The 13999-nt window shown below is 50.8% G+C and overlaps 1 protein-coding gene across 1 annotated transcript; it reads left to right on the forward strand.

Moving 5' to 3' along the window:
- Positions 1–3513: 3513 nt before the first annotated feature.
- Hcar1 (hydroxycarboxylic acid receptor 1) lies at positions 3514–4470 on the forward strand (the record flags this gene model as incomplete). Its single annotated transcript, XM_042668944.1, has 1 exon — positions 3514–4470. A coding segment is annotated over exon 1 (957 nt), but the record flags the coding sequence as incomplete, so codon positions are not given.
- Positions 4471–13999: the final 9529 nt, after the last annotated feature.

The following is a 13999-nucleotide window of genomic DNA, read 5'->3' on the forward strand; positions in this document are numbered from 1 at the left end:
AGCCCTCAGTACCGCATACACAGAAAAAGGTCCAGGACTGCCAAAAAACAAAAACAAAAAAACAAAGTCTTTGCCAGGCGCCGGTGGCTCATGCCTGGAATCCTAGCTACTCAAGAGGCTGAGATCTGCCTCACACACTCAACTTGGTCTTTTTTGCTCACGGTTGGTGCTCTACCACTTGAACCACACCTCCACTTCCAGCTTTTTGCCCAGGCTGACTTTGAACTGTGATCTTCAGATCTAAGGCTCCTGAGTAGCTAAGATTATAGGCATGAGCCACTGGCGCCTGGCTTCTCACTTCTGAGAATGCTTTAACTCACCGTATTGGTGATGCGTTGAGAAGCAGGAAGCTCAGCCAGTCCTGGGCTCCGGGCCCTGACTGGAGGGAAGCAGAGCACCTGAATTCCCCTGGCATACCAGCGTCTCTGCCCACCACCTGCCCTAGCCACGGATGCAGCCAGGCGCTGTCTCATCAACACCCGAGCAAGTAGCTGGAGGCCAGGCTGGGGTAGCTTGTGATAGGCCCACAATTTCTTTCTTTTCTTCTTCATGTTCAGTGAAATGCAGGTGCAATGGATCCCTCTCTCAATTACTTACCTGCAGAGTCCCTTTGGTGTCAATTTGGCCCATCAGATCCCATGGTTGGGGATGAAATCCTGCCAATAGTGAGTGGAAGGTGTGGACTGCCCAGCCATTCAGGGAAGAGAAGAGACAGAAGAAAAAAAGAAAAGAGGAAAAAAAAAAAAAAAAGAGCTGGGAGCCAGTGGCTCACACCTGTAATCCTAGCTACTCAGGAGGCTGAGATCTGAGGATCGAGGTTCAAAGCCAACCCAGCCAGGAAAGTCCGTGAAACTCTTATCTCCAGTAAACCACCAGAAAACTGGAAGTGGCGCTGTAGCTCAAATGGGAGAGCACTCACCTTGAGCTGAAGAGTTGAAGGACAGCGTCCAAGCCCAGAGTTCAAGCCCCACGACTGACAAGAAAAGAAAAAGAAAAAAGGGGATTTGGGAAACTTTCAATAAAAGAGCCAAAAACCACACGTGATTTATTTTTGCTCCTTAGAATCTTTGCCACATATGGCTTTCTCTTTTTCTTTTTTTGTCGGTTGTGGGGTTTGAACTTGTGCCTTCATGCTGTCTCTAAGCTCTTTTGCCCAAGGTGAGGCCCTACCACTTTGTGCCACAGCGCCACTTCCGGAGTCTCATGGACTCTCTCACTCGGGCTGGCTTTGAACTAAGATCCTCAGATCTCAGCCTCCTGAGTAGCTAAGATGACAGGCGTGAGCCACTTAGATCCATTTCAAGTGGTTTTTTAATTTTGTTTTGTTTTTGGATGGACTAATTTGATGCACAAAGAAGTAGTGAAGCATGGTCTTGAGCCTGAGTTGTACCAGGGAGAGTCTGTCTTCTTGAAGATCAGTTATGAAAAGCCAGCAGGTGTTTGGAGAAAGAGAAACTGATCTTTTCTTTAATCCTCTGCCTTCTGACTCATTCTCCAGTTGAAAAGAAAGAGGAAAGTGATTTGATGAGACAGAAAGGATGTGGAAATGGCAGGTGTCGGTCATGGGGAACAAAGGGAAGTCCTTGTGTTTACAGGAATCTCACACCTCTGAACTTACATCTGGTTAAGTCCCATAGCTGAGCACTTGCCTGAAGCCCCGGTTCCATTCCCAGCCATGAAAACAAACATCAAAAAATTAATAGATTGGAAGTGGTGCTGTAGCTCAAGTAGTACAGTGCTAGTCTTGAGCTGAAGAGCTGAGGGACAGTGCTCAGGCCCAGAGTTCAAGCCCCACAACCAACCAAAAAAAAAAAAAAAGACTGGCTGTCATTTGGCTGGGAAGGTGGCTCCGTGGTAGAGCGCTTGCCTTGCATGCATGAGGCCTTGGGTTTGATTCCTCAGCACCACATAAGCAAAAAGAAAAAAAGCCGGAAGTGGCGCTGTGGCTCAAGTGGTAGAGCGCTAGCCTTGAGCTGAAGAGCTGAGGGACAGCGCCCAGGCCCAGAGTTCAGGCCCCACGACCGGACCCCCCCCCAAAAAAAAATTAATATATTTATTATTTCTAGGTCCTTACTCTAACTAAGGTCTGGTGGCTCATGCCTGGAATCCTAGCTCCTCGGGAGGCTGAGATGTGAAGATCCCAGTTCTAAGTCAGTCAGCAGGCCAGACAAATCTTATATCCAATTAACAAGTAAAAAGCCAGAAGTGGAGATGCGGCTCAAAAAAGCTCAAGGACAGCACCCAGGACTTGAGTTCAAGCTTTAGTATGGGCACAAAAACGTGAATTACAGAGGCTAGATGGTTGGAGGGAGGAAAGCCAGGTAGGAGATGGTATAGGGAGGTGGGAGGTGATCGGGGTCTGGGCACAGGCGGCTGGGGGAAGATTATGGGACCGATTTGGGACCCTCTATTGGAGAGAGACATTTAGCTTTCACCAGCATGGGGAGGGACGAGGCGTGTACATTCTTTCTCTGTCCCCACTCCCCTTCCTAACAGGGAACAGAAAGGCACAGAGAGGAGAGCTGCGGCATGTGAACTTCCTTGCAGCAGCTGATGGGAACTCAGAGCTCAATCCTCCCGGCCCACGGCACCGTCCTGCTGGCTGTGCAACTTTGTCACTTGGGTCCACAGAGATGCAATGGATCAAAAGCTGGGGCCTGGGTGCCGTCCCTGAGCTTTTTTTTTGCTCAAGGCTCGTGTTCTACCACTTGAGCCACAGGCTCCACTTTTTGTTAGTTCATTGGCAATAAGAGCCTCATGGATTTCCTGGCCGGGCTTGGCTTCAAACCCTGATCCTCAGATCTCAGGTTCCTGAGTAGCTGGGATGACCAGCGTGGATGCTCAGCGGAGGACACCGGTCAGTGAGCAGACCCTTGAGAGTTCTGAGGGCTGTTGTGGTTGGCTGTGGGCACAGGAAGTGGCTGTGGGGCAGGGCCTCCCCTCTCTGGCACTGCCTGGAGGCCCGGTGGGACAGGGAGAGGACGCAGTCAGGCAAAGGTCGGGGAGGGAAGCAGAGGCCAGAACCACTGCAGGGAGGGAATGTTTGTGTTCCTCCCCCAGGAGGGAGGGCAAACAAGCTCCCCTCCCACCCCCTCGCTTTCGGGGCAGTTTTGTGTGTGTTCTCTGGCACAGACGGAGTCCAGGGTGAAAGAGAGAAGCAGAGACTAGGGTTTCTTCTGGGGCTGAACTGAGCCACCCTTTTGCAAGGATGGATCTCCTTCCAGCTGCTTCCCAGAAATGACCGCTGCCCACGGGGGACAGCGCCCAAGAGCAGGCAGACTGTGATCCGAACTGAGAAGGAAAAGACCTCTGTCTGTCTGTCTGTCTGTCTCTTTTTCTGGGACTTTCATTCCCTGGCTGAAGTTTCTCTGATTGGCTGCGGTGGCCGTGTCCCCCCACTTTATGTTCCTCATTGGGCCCAGCAGCAGGTTCGCGTCGCATCAGGACCTTCGTGAGAACTCCAGGGACTGAGCAGCACCCTGGACACTTGCCCCCCCCCCCCCTTGGTCCACCATGGACAACGGGTCGTGCTGTCTCCTGGAGGGGGACCCCATCTCTCAGATCATGCCGCCGCTGCTCATTCTGACCTTCGTGCTGGGCGCCCTGGGCAATGGGGTGGCCCTGTGCGGCTTCTGTTTCCACCTGAAGACGTGGAAAGCGAGCACCATTTACCTGTTCAACCTGGCGGTGGCCGATTTCCTCCTCCTCGTCTGCCTGCCCTTGAGGACGGATTATTACCTGCGCCGGCGCCACTGGGTGTTCGAGGACGTCTCCTGCCGCCTGGTGCTCTTCATGCTGGCCACCAACAGAGCGGGGAGCATCGTCTTCCTCACCGTGGTGGCCGTGGACAGGTACTTCCGCGTGGTCCACCCGCACCACAGGGTGAATGGCATGTCCACGCGGGCGGCGGCGGGCGCTGTGTGCGCGCTGTGGGCGCTGGTGGTGCTGGGCACCCTGAACCTGCTCACCGAGAGCCACCTGTGCGCGCAGCCCCACGCCACCTCGTGCAAGAGCTTCATCATGGAGTCGGCCAACGGCTGGCACGACATCATGTTCCAGCTGGAGTTCTTCCTGCCCCTGGCCGTCATCGTCTTCTGCTCCCTGAGGATGGTGTGGAGCCTGCGGCGCCGGCGGCTGGCCGGGCGCGGCCGGGCGCGCGTCGGCCGGGCCTCGCGCCTCATCGTGGTGGTGGCCGCCGTGTTCGTCACCTGCTACCTGCCCAGCGTGCTGGCCAGGCTCTACTTCCTGTGGACCGTGTCCTCCAGCGCCTGCCACCCCTCGGTCCACGCGGCCCTCCACGTCACGCTCAGCTTCACCTACCTGAACAGCATGCTGGATCCCCTGGTGTATTATTTCTCCAGCCCTTCCTTCCCCAAATTCTACACCAAGCTGGGAATCTGCCGGTCGAGGCCCCCGCGGCCCGGGAACGCCGCCTCGCAGCCGCCCGGCCAGGCCGGCTCAGACCTGCGCGCTAGGAGCTGCTGGCGCGCGGAGGACGGCGTCCAGGGGCCGGACCGCCCCGCCGAGAACCGCCCCGGCCCTGCGGGGCCCACAGGCGGGCCCCAGGCCCTGCGAACGCCCCCCGGGGGCCACGAGGGCCACCCTGCCCTACCTTTTCTGGATGGTTCCAGTTGATCAAAGTGAGTCAGTTGCCTCTTTCTTTCTTTCTTTTTCCTTCCTTCCTTCCTTTCTTTCTCTTTTTTTTTTCTTTCTGTCTGTCTTTTTCTTTCTTTCTCTTTCTTCCTTTCTTTCTCTTTCTCTTCTTTTCTTTTCTTTTTCTGATGGTCCTGGGGCTTGAACTCAGGGCCTGAGCACTGTTCCTGAGTTTTTTGTTGTTGTTGTTTTTCTTAAGACCAGTGCTGGGCTGGGAAGGTGGCTCAGTGGTAGAGCGCTTGCCTTGTAGGCCAGAGGCCCTGGATTCGATTCCTCAGCACCACATAAGCAAAAAGAAAAAAGCCAGAGTGGCGCTGTGGCTCAAGTGGTAGAGCACTAGCCTTGAGCTGAAGAGCTGAGGGACAGCGCCCAGGCCCAGAGTTCAGGCCCCACGACCGGACCCCCCCCCCAAAAAAAAAAAAGACCAGTGTTTTGTCACTTGATCCATAGCTTTACTTCCGGCCTTTTGGTAGTTATCAGGAGATAAGCTGGCTTTGAATAAAGATCCGCAGACCTCACCCTCCTGAGCAGCTAGGATTACAGGCAGGAAAAAGCAATTGGCAGAACAGGAACAGGTGTGGAGGTAATGGAGCACGCGGTTTGAATTAGAAGTTGCCCAGCCTCTGTAGTAACTTTAAATGGTGGAGGAAATAGAAGTGTTTATTAGGCTATAATGCTGCTCCACAGGCCGTCCATGAACGGAATGTCTTATCGGTGCTTCCTGGCCTCTGGCCTTAAATCCTCAAGTATCTTGGAAACTAAAAAGCGGATTTGGTTGCTATTTTCATTCCAGGCTGTGTAGATCTGATCTTGGGCTTTTTTTGGTCCTGATCATTTTCATCTTCCCAGAGGCCCTGGGTGCATTTCACTGTCAAGGCTTTGACTTCCAGGGAGCCCCGGAGCCCCGCACAGCATCTGCTCTCCCCGTCCAGCTCCAGGCTTTTGGGGGTTTGTTTCATTTTGTTATCCGCAAATGGTGGCATTTTAAAGAAGGCGCTGAGCGCTGTGTTCACCTTCTCTCTTTCCCTAGGGGGGAAATGTGCTCAGTGCAGCAGAAGTGCTTCGCCCAGCTCGCTCTGGGGGTGTGAGCTGCAGGCATTCATTCATACATCCATTCTCCCAGTGTTTGCCAAATCCATGCTCCTCCCTCTCCTGCCCCAATGCCCCTGAGGGGACATGGGTCAGAATTGTGGCCAGAGACCACAGCTCGGGGGATGGTGGAGACGTGTAAGGCCTTTAGCTGGTCCCTGACCACACTTTCTAGAACATTTCAGGCAGACATCGGCCTTTCCCTTTCTTTGCAGGATTTCCTTGCACGGATGCTTCTGGAACTCTCAAAAATGACACGATTGTGTGAAGCGATGCATTGCTTCTCCTTTGGATCAAGGGAAATGATTCTAGGCCAACCTCAGCTTCTTACTCATGCAGGAAGTCGTGAAAATAGTTCTCAATTTCTCTATTACATTTTAGCAAAATCCCAGGTACTCTCCCACATCCGGACCTAAAAAAATAAAAAATAAAAAAATAATACCCTCGAGTTGTCTCTATTATTTCCTTTCTTCTTCAGAAGTGCTTTGTGGCCAGGCGCTGAAAAGTAAGATCTGTATAGAGTCAGATCGAAGTTTCAATCCTAGCTCAACCACTCATTAGATATGGGGTCTTGAAGTAGATATAATTATTATTATTACTATTAGTTTAAGATTTAAATCTTTTTTCTTCTTTTTTTTTTTTGGAGACAGAGTCACACTATTTATCTGAGTTTGGCCTTGAACTGTCTACCAAATGCAGGGATTATAGGTATGTATCACCATGCTGGGCTTGTGACAGATTTTTTTTTTTTTTTTGCCGGTCACGAGGCTTGACCTTATAAGGTGAATCATCCCAGAAGCCACATTTTAAAATATATAATATTGGAGTCTTTATTATATAGTTAATAGGTTGCAGGCTGCCTGTTGTTACAAAGGCCTGCAGCCCCGATTACACATAACACAGCCAGGAAACATGCTAACGTGGAAAGAAATAACAGAAACAATACCAGTGAGCCAATTCAGCTCCAGTGGAGAGCTGAACGGGAACGCCGTGATGGCCGGAGACACAATCACGGAGACACATGTGGCATGGCATAATGCCGCCTAAGTTGGTCTGGGCCGAACTAGATGCACGGAGGGGGCAGATCCTCAGGATATTCCCGCCCCAGGCACTGGACTGACAGATTCAGTAACCTATCAGCCAAGTGCCTGCCCTTGCCTCCAGGGCATGCCCATCACCTGGGAGGCAGGTGATGGGGGGCTGGGGGGGGGGGTTCCTTCCCCCAGCATGAAGACAAGGTGCCAGACCCTACCATCCACCATGTGGCCAATATGATGCCGGCCAGACCTGACCTCCTTACTTCAAACTCAGGGACTGAGCGCTATTCCTGTATTCCTGAGCTCTTTCGCTCAAGGCTAGTGCTCTACCACTTTGAGCTGCGGCACCACCACTTCTGGTGTTCAGGTGGCTAATTGGAGATAAGAGCCTCACACACTTTCCTGACCAGGCTGGCCTTCAACTGTGATCCTCAGATCTCAGCCTCCTGAGATGCTAGGGTTGCAGGTGTGAGCCACTGGTGCCTGGTTTGGGACAGATTTTATACTGAAGTGCTTTTGATTTTGAGTTCCTTGTCTGTTCGAAAGAGATAATGACTTCAAAGGGTCATTGGGACTGGGCACTGGCGGCTCATGCCTGCAATCCTAACTACTCAGGAGGCTGAAATCTGAGGATCATGATTCAAAGCCAGCCCAGGCAGGAAAGTCTGTGAGATTCTTATCTCCAATAAACCACCACTCAGAAAAAAGCCAGAAGTGGTGCTGTGGTTCAAGTGGTGGAGTGTTCACCTTGAGATGAAGAGCTGGGGGACAGCGCTTACGCCTAGAGTTCAAGCCCCATGACCAACAAAAAACAAACAAAACAAAAAACAAAAAGGGTCATCAGGCAGATTCAATGGACGCACAATCCCAAAGCACAGGCCTCGGCTCCCACCTGCGTCTGTCCGAAGTGGCTTGAACACCTGTACCCAGCCAGCGGCTCCATTAATGCCTTCCCAGTGCACGCCTGCGGGCGTGCACAGAGTGCATGTGTGCACATGCGAGCTGGGGGCTGGGGCAGATACATGGAGAGAGGGAGGCAGGGCGAATTCAGTCGTTGCATTTCATGTGCACCTGTGAATGTGAAGCCGTGAACTTGCCAGAATGAACTGGGGTTGGGAGAGATGGGAGGAAAACAGCGGAAGGGGCAATGCCTATGGAGCTGCATTGTTCTTACTGATTGGTTGAGTGGGAATCCCTCTGCACAACTGCCTACAGGTCATAAGAAGATATAAATAGCTGGGCGCTAGTAGCTCACGCCTATCATCCTAGCTACTCAAGAGGCTGAGATCTGAGGATCACAATTCAAAGCCAGCCTGGGCAAGAAAGTCTGTGAGACTCTTGTTTGTTTTTTGTCGGTCATGGGGCTTGAACTCTGGGCTTGGTGCTGTCTCTGTGCTCTTCAGCTCAAGGCGAGAGTTCTACCACTTGAGTCACAGCGCCACATCTGGTTTACTAGTGGTTTATTGGAGATGAGAGTCTCACAGACTTTCCTGCCCGGGCTGGCTTTGAACCTCAATCCTCAGATCTCAACCTCCTGTGTAGCTAGGATTACAGGCATGAGCCACTGTCGCCTGGCTTAAATCTTATTTCTTTTATTTTTTTTTGGGGGGGGGGGAATCTGGTCGTGGGGTCTGAACTCTGGGCCTGGGTGTTGTCCCTCAGCTCTTCAGCTCAAGGCTAACACCACAACACCACTTCCGGCTTTTTTCTTTTTGTTTATGTGGTGCTGAGGAATCGAACCCAGGGCCTCAGGCATGCAAGGCAAGCGCTCTACCACTGAGCCACCTTCCCAGCCCCTTAGATCTTATTTCTAATAAACCACCAGAAAACCAAAAGTAGCGCTGTGGCTCAAGTGGTAGAGCGCTAGCCTTAAGCTGAAGAACTGAGGGACAGCGTGCCCAGGCCCAGAGTTCAAGCCCCACAACTGACAAAAACAAAACAAATATATATATACATATATATATATATAATAAAACAAATAGCTGGGCACTGGTGGCTCACACCTGTAATCCTAGCTACTCAGGAGGCTGAGATCTGAGGATCGCGGTTCAAAGCCAGCCCGGGCAGGAGAGACCGTGAGACTCCTATCTCCAATAAACCACCAGAAAACCGGAAGTGGCGCTGTAGCTCAAGTGGTAGAGCGCTCACCTTGAGCTGAAGAGCTGAGGGACAGCACCCAGGCCCAGAGTTCAAGCCCCACGACCGACAAAAATAAATAAATAAATATAAAATAAAACAAATAAAAAGAAGAAAGCCTGAAGCCCTGTGTCTGCCGGTAAGTGCTCCATATTTTTACACATAAAGAAACTGAGTCCTAAATGACTTCGCTTGCAGCTCAGAGACTTTCACCAGCTACTCAAAACCACCGACTGAGTTCCCGGCCTCCCAGCTGCCCAAGAGGGACACTGAGGACTTCTATCCCAATAAAGGACCTCAGCCTTGAATTCAGGGTCTGCAGAGCTGCCAGGAGCTGGTCGAATCTCCAGAGTACGAGGGGTTAAATGTGTTGTTAAATGCCAGCCGGATTGGAGCTACTCATGAGGCTAAGATCTGAGGACCACAGTTCAAAGCCAGCCCAGGCAGGAAAGTCTGCGAGACTGATCTCCAAATAACCACCTGGAGCTGTGGCTCAACATGGTAGATTGCTAGACTTGAGCAAAAAGAGCTGAGAGACAGCGCCCAGTGTTCAAGCCCCAAGACTAAAAGGAGAAAACATGTCCTGCGGAGCAGGAGCTGACGGAGGCTGGGCCAGGCGCAAGGCCTGGACTTGTCTCTGGGCCCTGGGAACCACAGCGGCTTCTGACGTGACTCAAGTGCTGCTCACCCCATCCATCACCGCAGTAAGCACAAGACAGCTCCAGGGCCGGGGGAGGGGGCAGGCCAAGGTGGGGCCTGTTCAATGAAAACTTCCAGATGGTAGAAGCAGAGTGTTAGAGCAAGCACAAGGCCTTGAGAGAGATAGAGAGGGAGAAAGGGGGCGGGGGAGGGGGAGGGAGAGAGAATTGAGAGAGAATTGAGACAAGCTCACAAGAACCTAATCTGTCTATATTTAGCTTCTAGGGTACTGAACTCCCGTCCTGGGGCTTGAACTCAGGGCCTGGGCGCTGACCCTGAGCTGCTTCTGCTGAAGGCTAGCCCCAATCACTTGCAGCTCTTTCTGTGCTTGTGGTACTGAGGAGTGGAGGCAGGGCCTCCAGCACTCTACCACTCAGCCACCTCCCCAGCCCTGTTCCTTCCCTCTTTCAAGGAACAGGAACTAACCACTAGCCGCCAGCTCTACGCAGGCACAGACCCTCCATGTGACCTTAGCCTGGCTGAGCTCCTAGTGGAGAATTCCAGTTGAGCCCAGCCAACCTGGAGAAATCACAGAATGGTGATTTTGGTCTTCAGCCATGAATTTTCATGGTGGTTTGGTAAGCATGAACAGGTAAGTAAAACAGAAGTCCCAGCTTCGTCACAGACGTGAAATACTAAACATTTCCAAAGCATCTGTTTTCCAGTCTTGAAACAGGGTTGATGAGCATTCCAGCACCTTACTCACAGGGTCTGTGAGCAAATTGAGGTCACATTTTTATGTCTTTGAGGACAAGCCTGCCACAGCCAGCAGCTGGTAAATGCTAGCTAGCATTATCAGTTGATTCTGATGTTTGTTTTTGCCGAACCAGAGCTCAAACTCAAGGGTCACACTCTCACTTAGCCTTCTTGCGTATGGATGCTGCTCTACCACTTGAACCAATCCTCCAGCCTGGCTTTTTGCTAGTGAATTGGAGATGGAGTCTCAAGGATTTGTCTGCTCTGGCTAACTTCAGCTAGATCTCAGAGTAGCTAGGGTTATAAGCATGAACCACCAGGGATGGGCTTATCAATACTTTTTTATTCTGCAGTGTTGAGGATTGAACCCAGAGCTTCCTTTCTTCTAGACAAATGCTCTACCACTGAACTTCACTCCTGCCCTATTATTTTTAATTTTAAAAAATAGTTTGGCAAAAGCCAGCCCTGGCAGGAAAGTCCATGAGACTTTTATCTCCAATAAAAGACTCAGAAAAAGCCAGAAATGCCAGGCGCTGGTGGCTCACGCCTGTAATCCTAGCTACTCAGGAGGCTGAGATCTGAGGATCGTGGTTCAAAGCCAGCCCGGGCAGGAGAGACCGTGAGACTCCTATCTCCAATAAACCACCAGAAAACTGGAAGTGGCGCTGTAGCTCAAGTGGTAGAGCGCTCGCCTTGAGCTGAAGAGCTGAGGGACAGCGCCCAGGCCCAGAGTTCAAGCCCCACAACCGACCAAAAAAAAAAAAGAAAAAGCCAGAAATGGCACTGGGGCTCAATGGTAGAGAGCAAAAGAAGCTTAGGGACAGCACCCAGAGTTCAAGTCCTAGGACCACAAAAAAAATTAGTTTGGAAGGTCAGGCGCCAGTGGTTCATGCCTGTAATCCTAGCTCCCTACAGCTGAGATCCAAGGGTAGAGGTTCAAAGGCAGCCCAGGTAGGATAATATATGACACCCTTATCTCTGATTAACCAACCAGAAGCCAGAAATGGAGCTGTGGCTCAAGTGGTAAAGCACTAGCCCGGCATCCAGGGATAGCATCCAGGCCCTGAGTTCAAGCCCCAAGACCAGACCCAAAAGAACCCACAAAACTTCTCCAAGCACTGTGGTACACACCTGTAGTCCCAGCTATTCGTGAGACTGAAGCAGGAGGATCCTTTGAGCCCAGGAAATTAAACAAACATAGCTTAGTGCCATTTGTGACGCACCTTCTAGCAGGCCTAGAAATACCCCGGTGTGGATTTTGAGTGGGCTTTTCACCAGACGGTGGATTCACTCCCTGAGCTCTGGAAATGATTCATGACAACAGGTTTCTGTACAGCTCATGCAGTAGTAAGAAAAAATAAGTACACGAAAGAAGGACCTGAGCGCGTCGGCACACGCCTGCCGTGCACAGGGAGACTGGGAATTCCATGGTGGGCTGCAGACCGCGGGAGAGCCTCGGCTCACCTCTCTGAGCAGTGAGGACCTTTAGAATCATAGCAGGTGATGGCTGCACAGAAGCATGAAGACGCCTCGTTCCTCAGTTTACCTGGAGGAAGCAGAGGGCTGGGAGGCTACGCTTGTCAATGACGGAATAAACTGCAGGTTCTTTTCTGTGTGTGTGTGGGGGGGGGGGCCTGAACTCTGGGCCTGGGCGCCGTCCCTCAGCTCTTCAGCTCAAGGCCAGCGCTCTACCACTTGAGCCACAGTGCCACTTCCGGCTTTTTCTGTGGTGCTGAGGAATCGAACCCAGGGCTTCATGCATGCCAGGCAAGCACTCGATCGCTGAGCCACCTTCCCAGCCTTAACTGCTGTTTTTTATTCAGTTGATTTTTTTTTTTTTTTTTTTTTGGGTCCGGTCATGGGGCCTGAACTCTGGGCCTGGGCGCTATCCCTCAGCTCTTCAGCTCAAGGCTAGAGCTCTACCACTTGAGCCACAGCGCCACTTCCAGCTTTTTTCTTTTTGCTTACGTGGTGCTGAGGAATCGAACCCAGGGCCTCGTGCATGCAAGGCAAGTGCTCTACCACTGAGCCACCTTCCCATTAACTGCTGTTTTTTAATATATAAACTTGGAAGGAAGGTCTCCAGCAAATCTGAGCTCCCAGAAATAACTACTGTGACTTATTAATGTGACTCTTATTTTCCTAAATGAAAGTTTCCTAGACACTGAAAAATCCACATTTATCCAAGAAAACAAACAAATAAAGCCTAGTCTCATTGATAGCAAAGACAGGAGCCAATGCCAGTCATTTCAATAATTGCAGGAGGCTACCTAGTAGATAAGGCAAGATAATAGCAGGCGGTGTAGCCTAATGGTTAGCGCCCTGGGCTTAGCAGTCAGTGCCAGATTCAAATCCAAACTCTGCTTTCATGAGCTGAATGTCTTTGAATATGTCACAACCTCTCTGAGCTTCACTGTCCTTTTGAAATCAGAATCCCCCACAGCTCTTGTTTCTGAGCTGTGGTAGAGGGTGGAGCAGGGGTCTATTCAAGCCTTGTGCCCAGGACCTGGCACATTGGAAATCTTCACCATCTTCTTCCTCTTCTTTGTATTCTTCTTCATCATCTTTACTCTGTTGTACTGTGAAGAGTCTACAAAACCCCTAGTATCAAGCAATTAAAGGAATGGGTATCTAATTCTATCTCAAAATAGAACAATAGGGGGGCTGGGAAGGTGGCTCAGTGGTAGAGCGCTTGCCTTGCATGCTCGAGGCCCTGGGTTTGATTCCTCAGCACCACATAAACAGAAAAAAAAAACTGGAAGTGGCTCAAGTGGTAGAGCGCTAGCCTTGAGCTAAAGAGCTGAGGGACAGCGCCCAGGTCCAGAGTTCAGGCCTATGACCGGACCCCCCAAAAAAACAAAAATCAAAATAGAGCAATATGATCTAGGAATCACACACATACACACACACACACAATCATGTGAGAAACAGTGTCTTTCCACAAGGTAGAGTTCACGCCCGCTTAGGCCCTGTCATTATAAATCTAATTTTATAAAAATAAGGTCTTAGCCAGGCACTGGTGGCTCGCAGCTATAATCCTAGCGAAGCAGCAGGAGGCTGAGATCTGAGGATGGTAGATGGAAGCCATCCTGGTCAGGAAAAGTCTGCGAGACTCTTATCTCCAATAACTACTCAGAAGCGGCCAGAAGTGGCGTTGTGCTCAAGTAGTAGAGCGCTAGCTTTGAGCACAAAGAGGCTCAGGGCAGTGCCCAGGCCCTGAGTTCAAGCCCAGGACTGGCACAAATAAATAAATGAGTCAGGGAGGAGGTAACACCATTCCACAAGAAATGTGCTCATTACCTGACTTTTGTAACTGTGACCCTCTGTACAGCGCCTTTAAAATAAAACAACATAGTATTTAAAAATAAATAAATCACTCACTTAAGGACCAAAGGTGTAAAAAAAAAACTAATACAAACCAAAAGCTCCAACCAGCCTTCCTTCCTTCCTTCCAATTAAACCCAGGATTCTATGCGTGCTAAATATGATCTCTATCATTGAGCCTACACCACCAGCCCAGCTCTGTGTGTGTGTGTGTGTGTGTATGTGTGTGTGCCAGAATTGAACACCTTCAATCTACTTTTATGCTGATTAATTGGAGATAAGAATCTGTCAGATTTTTTTTTCCCAGGCTGACTTTGAACCCTGATCCTCCAATCTCAGCCTCCTGAGATCCAGCTGGAGTTACA

Source organism: Dipodomys spectabilis, unplaced genomic scaffold (genome assembly GCF_019054845.1).
Source record: "Dipodomys spectabilis isolate Male_0828 unplaced genomic scaffold, ASM1905484v1 ptg000480l, whole genome shotgun sequence".
NCBI classification, from domain to species: domain Eukaryota; kingdom Metazoa; phylum Chordata; class Mammalia; order Rodentia; family Heteromyidae; genus Dipodomys; species Dipodomys spectabilis.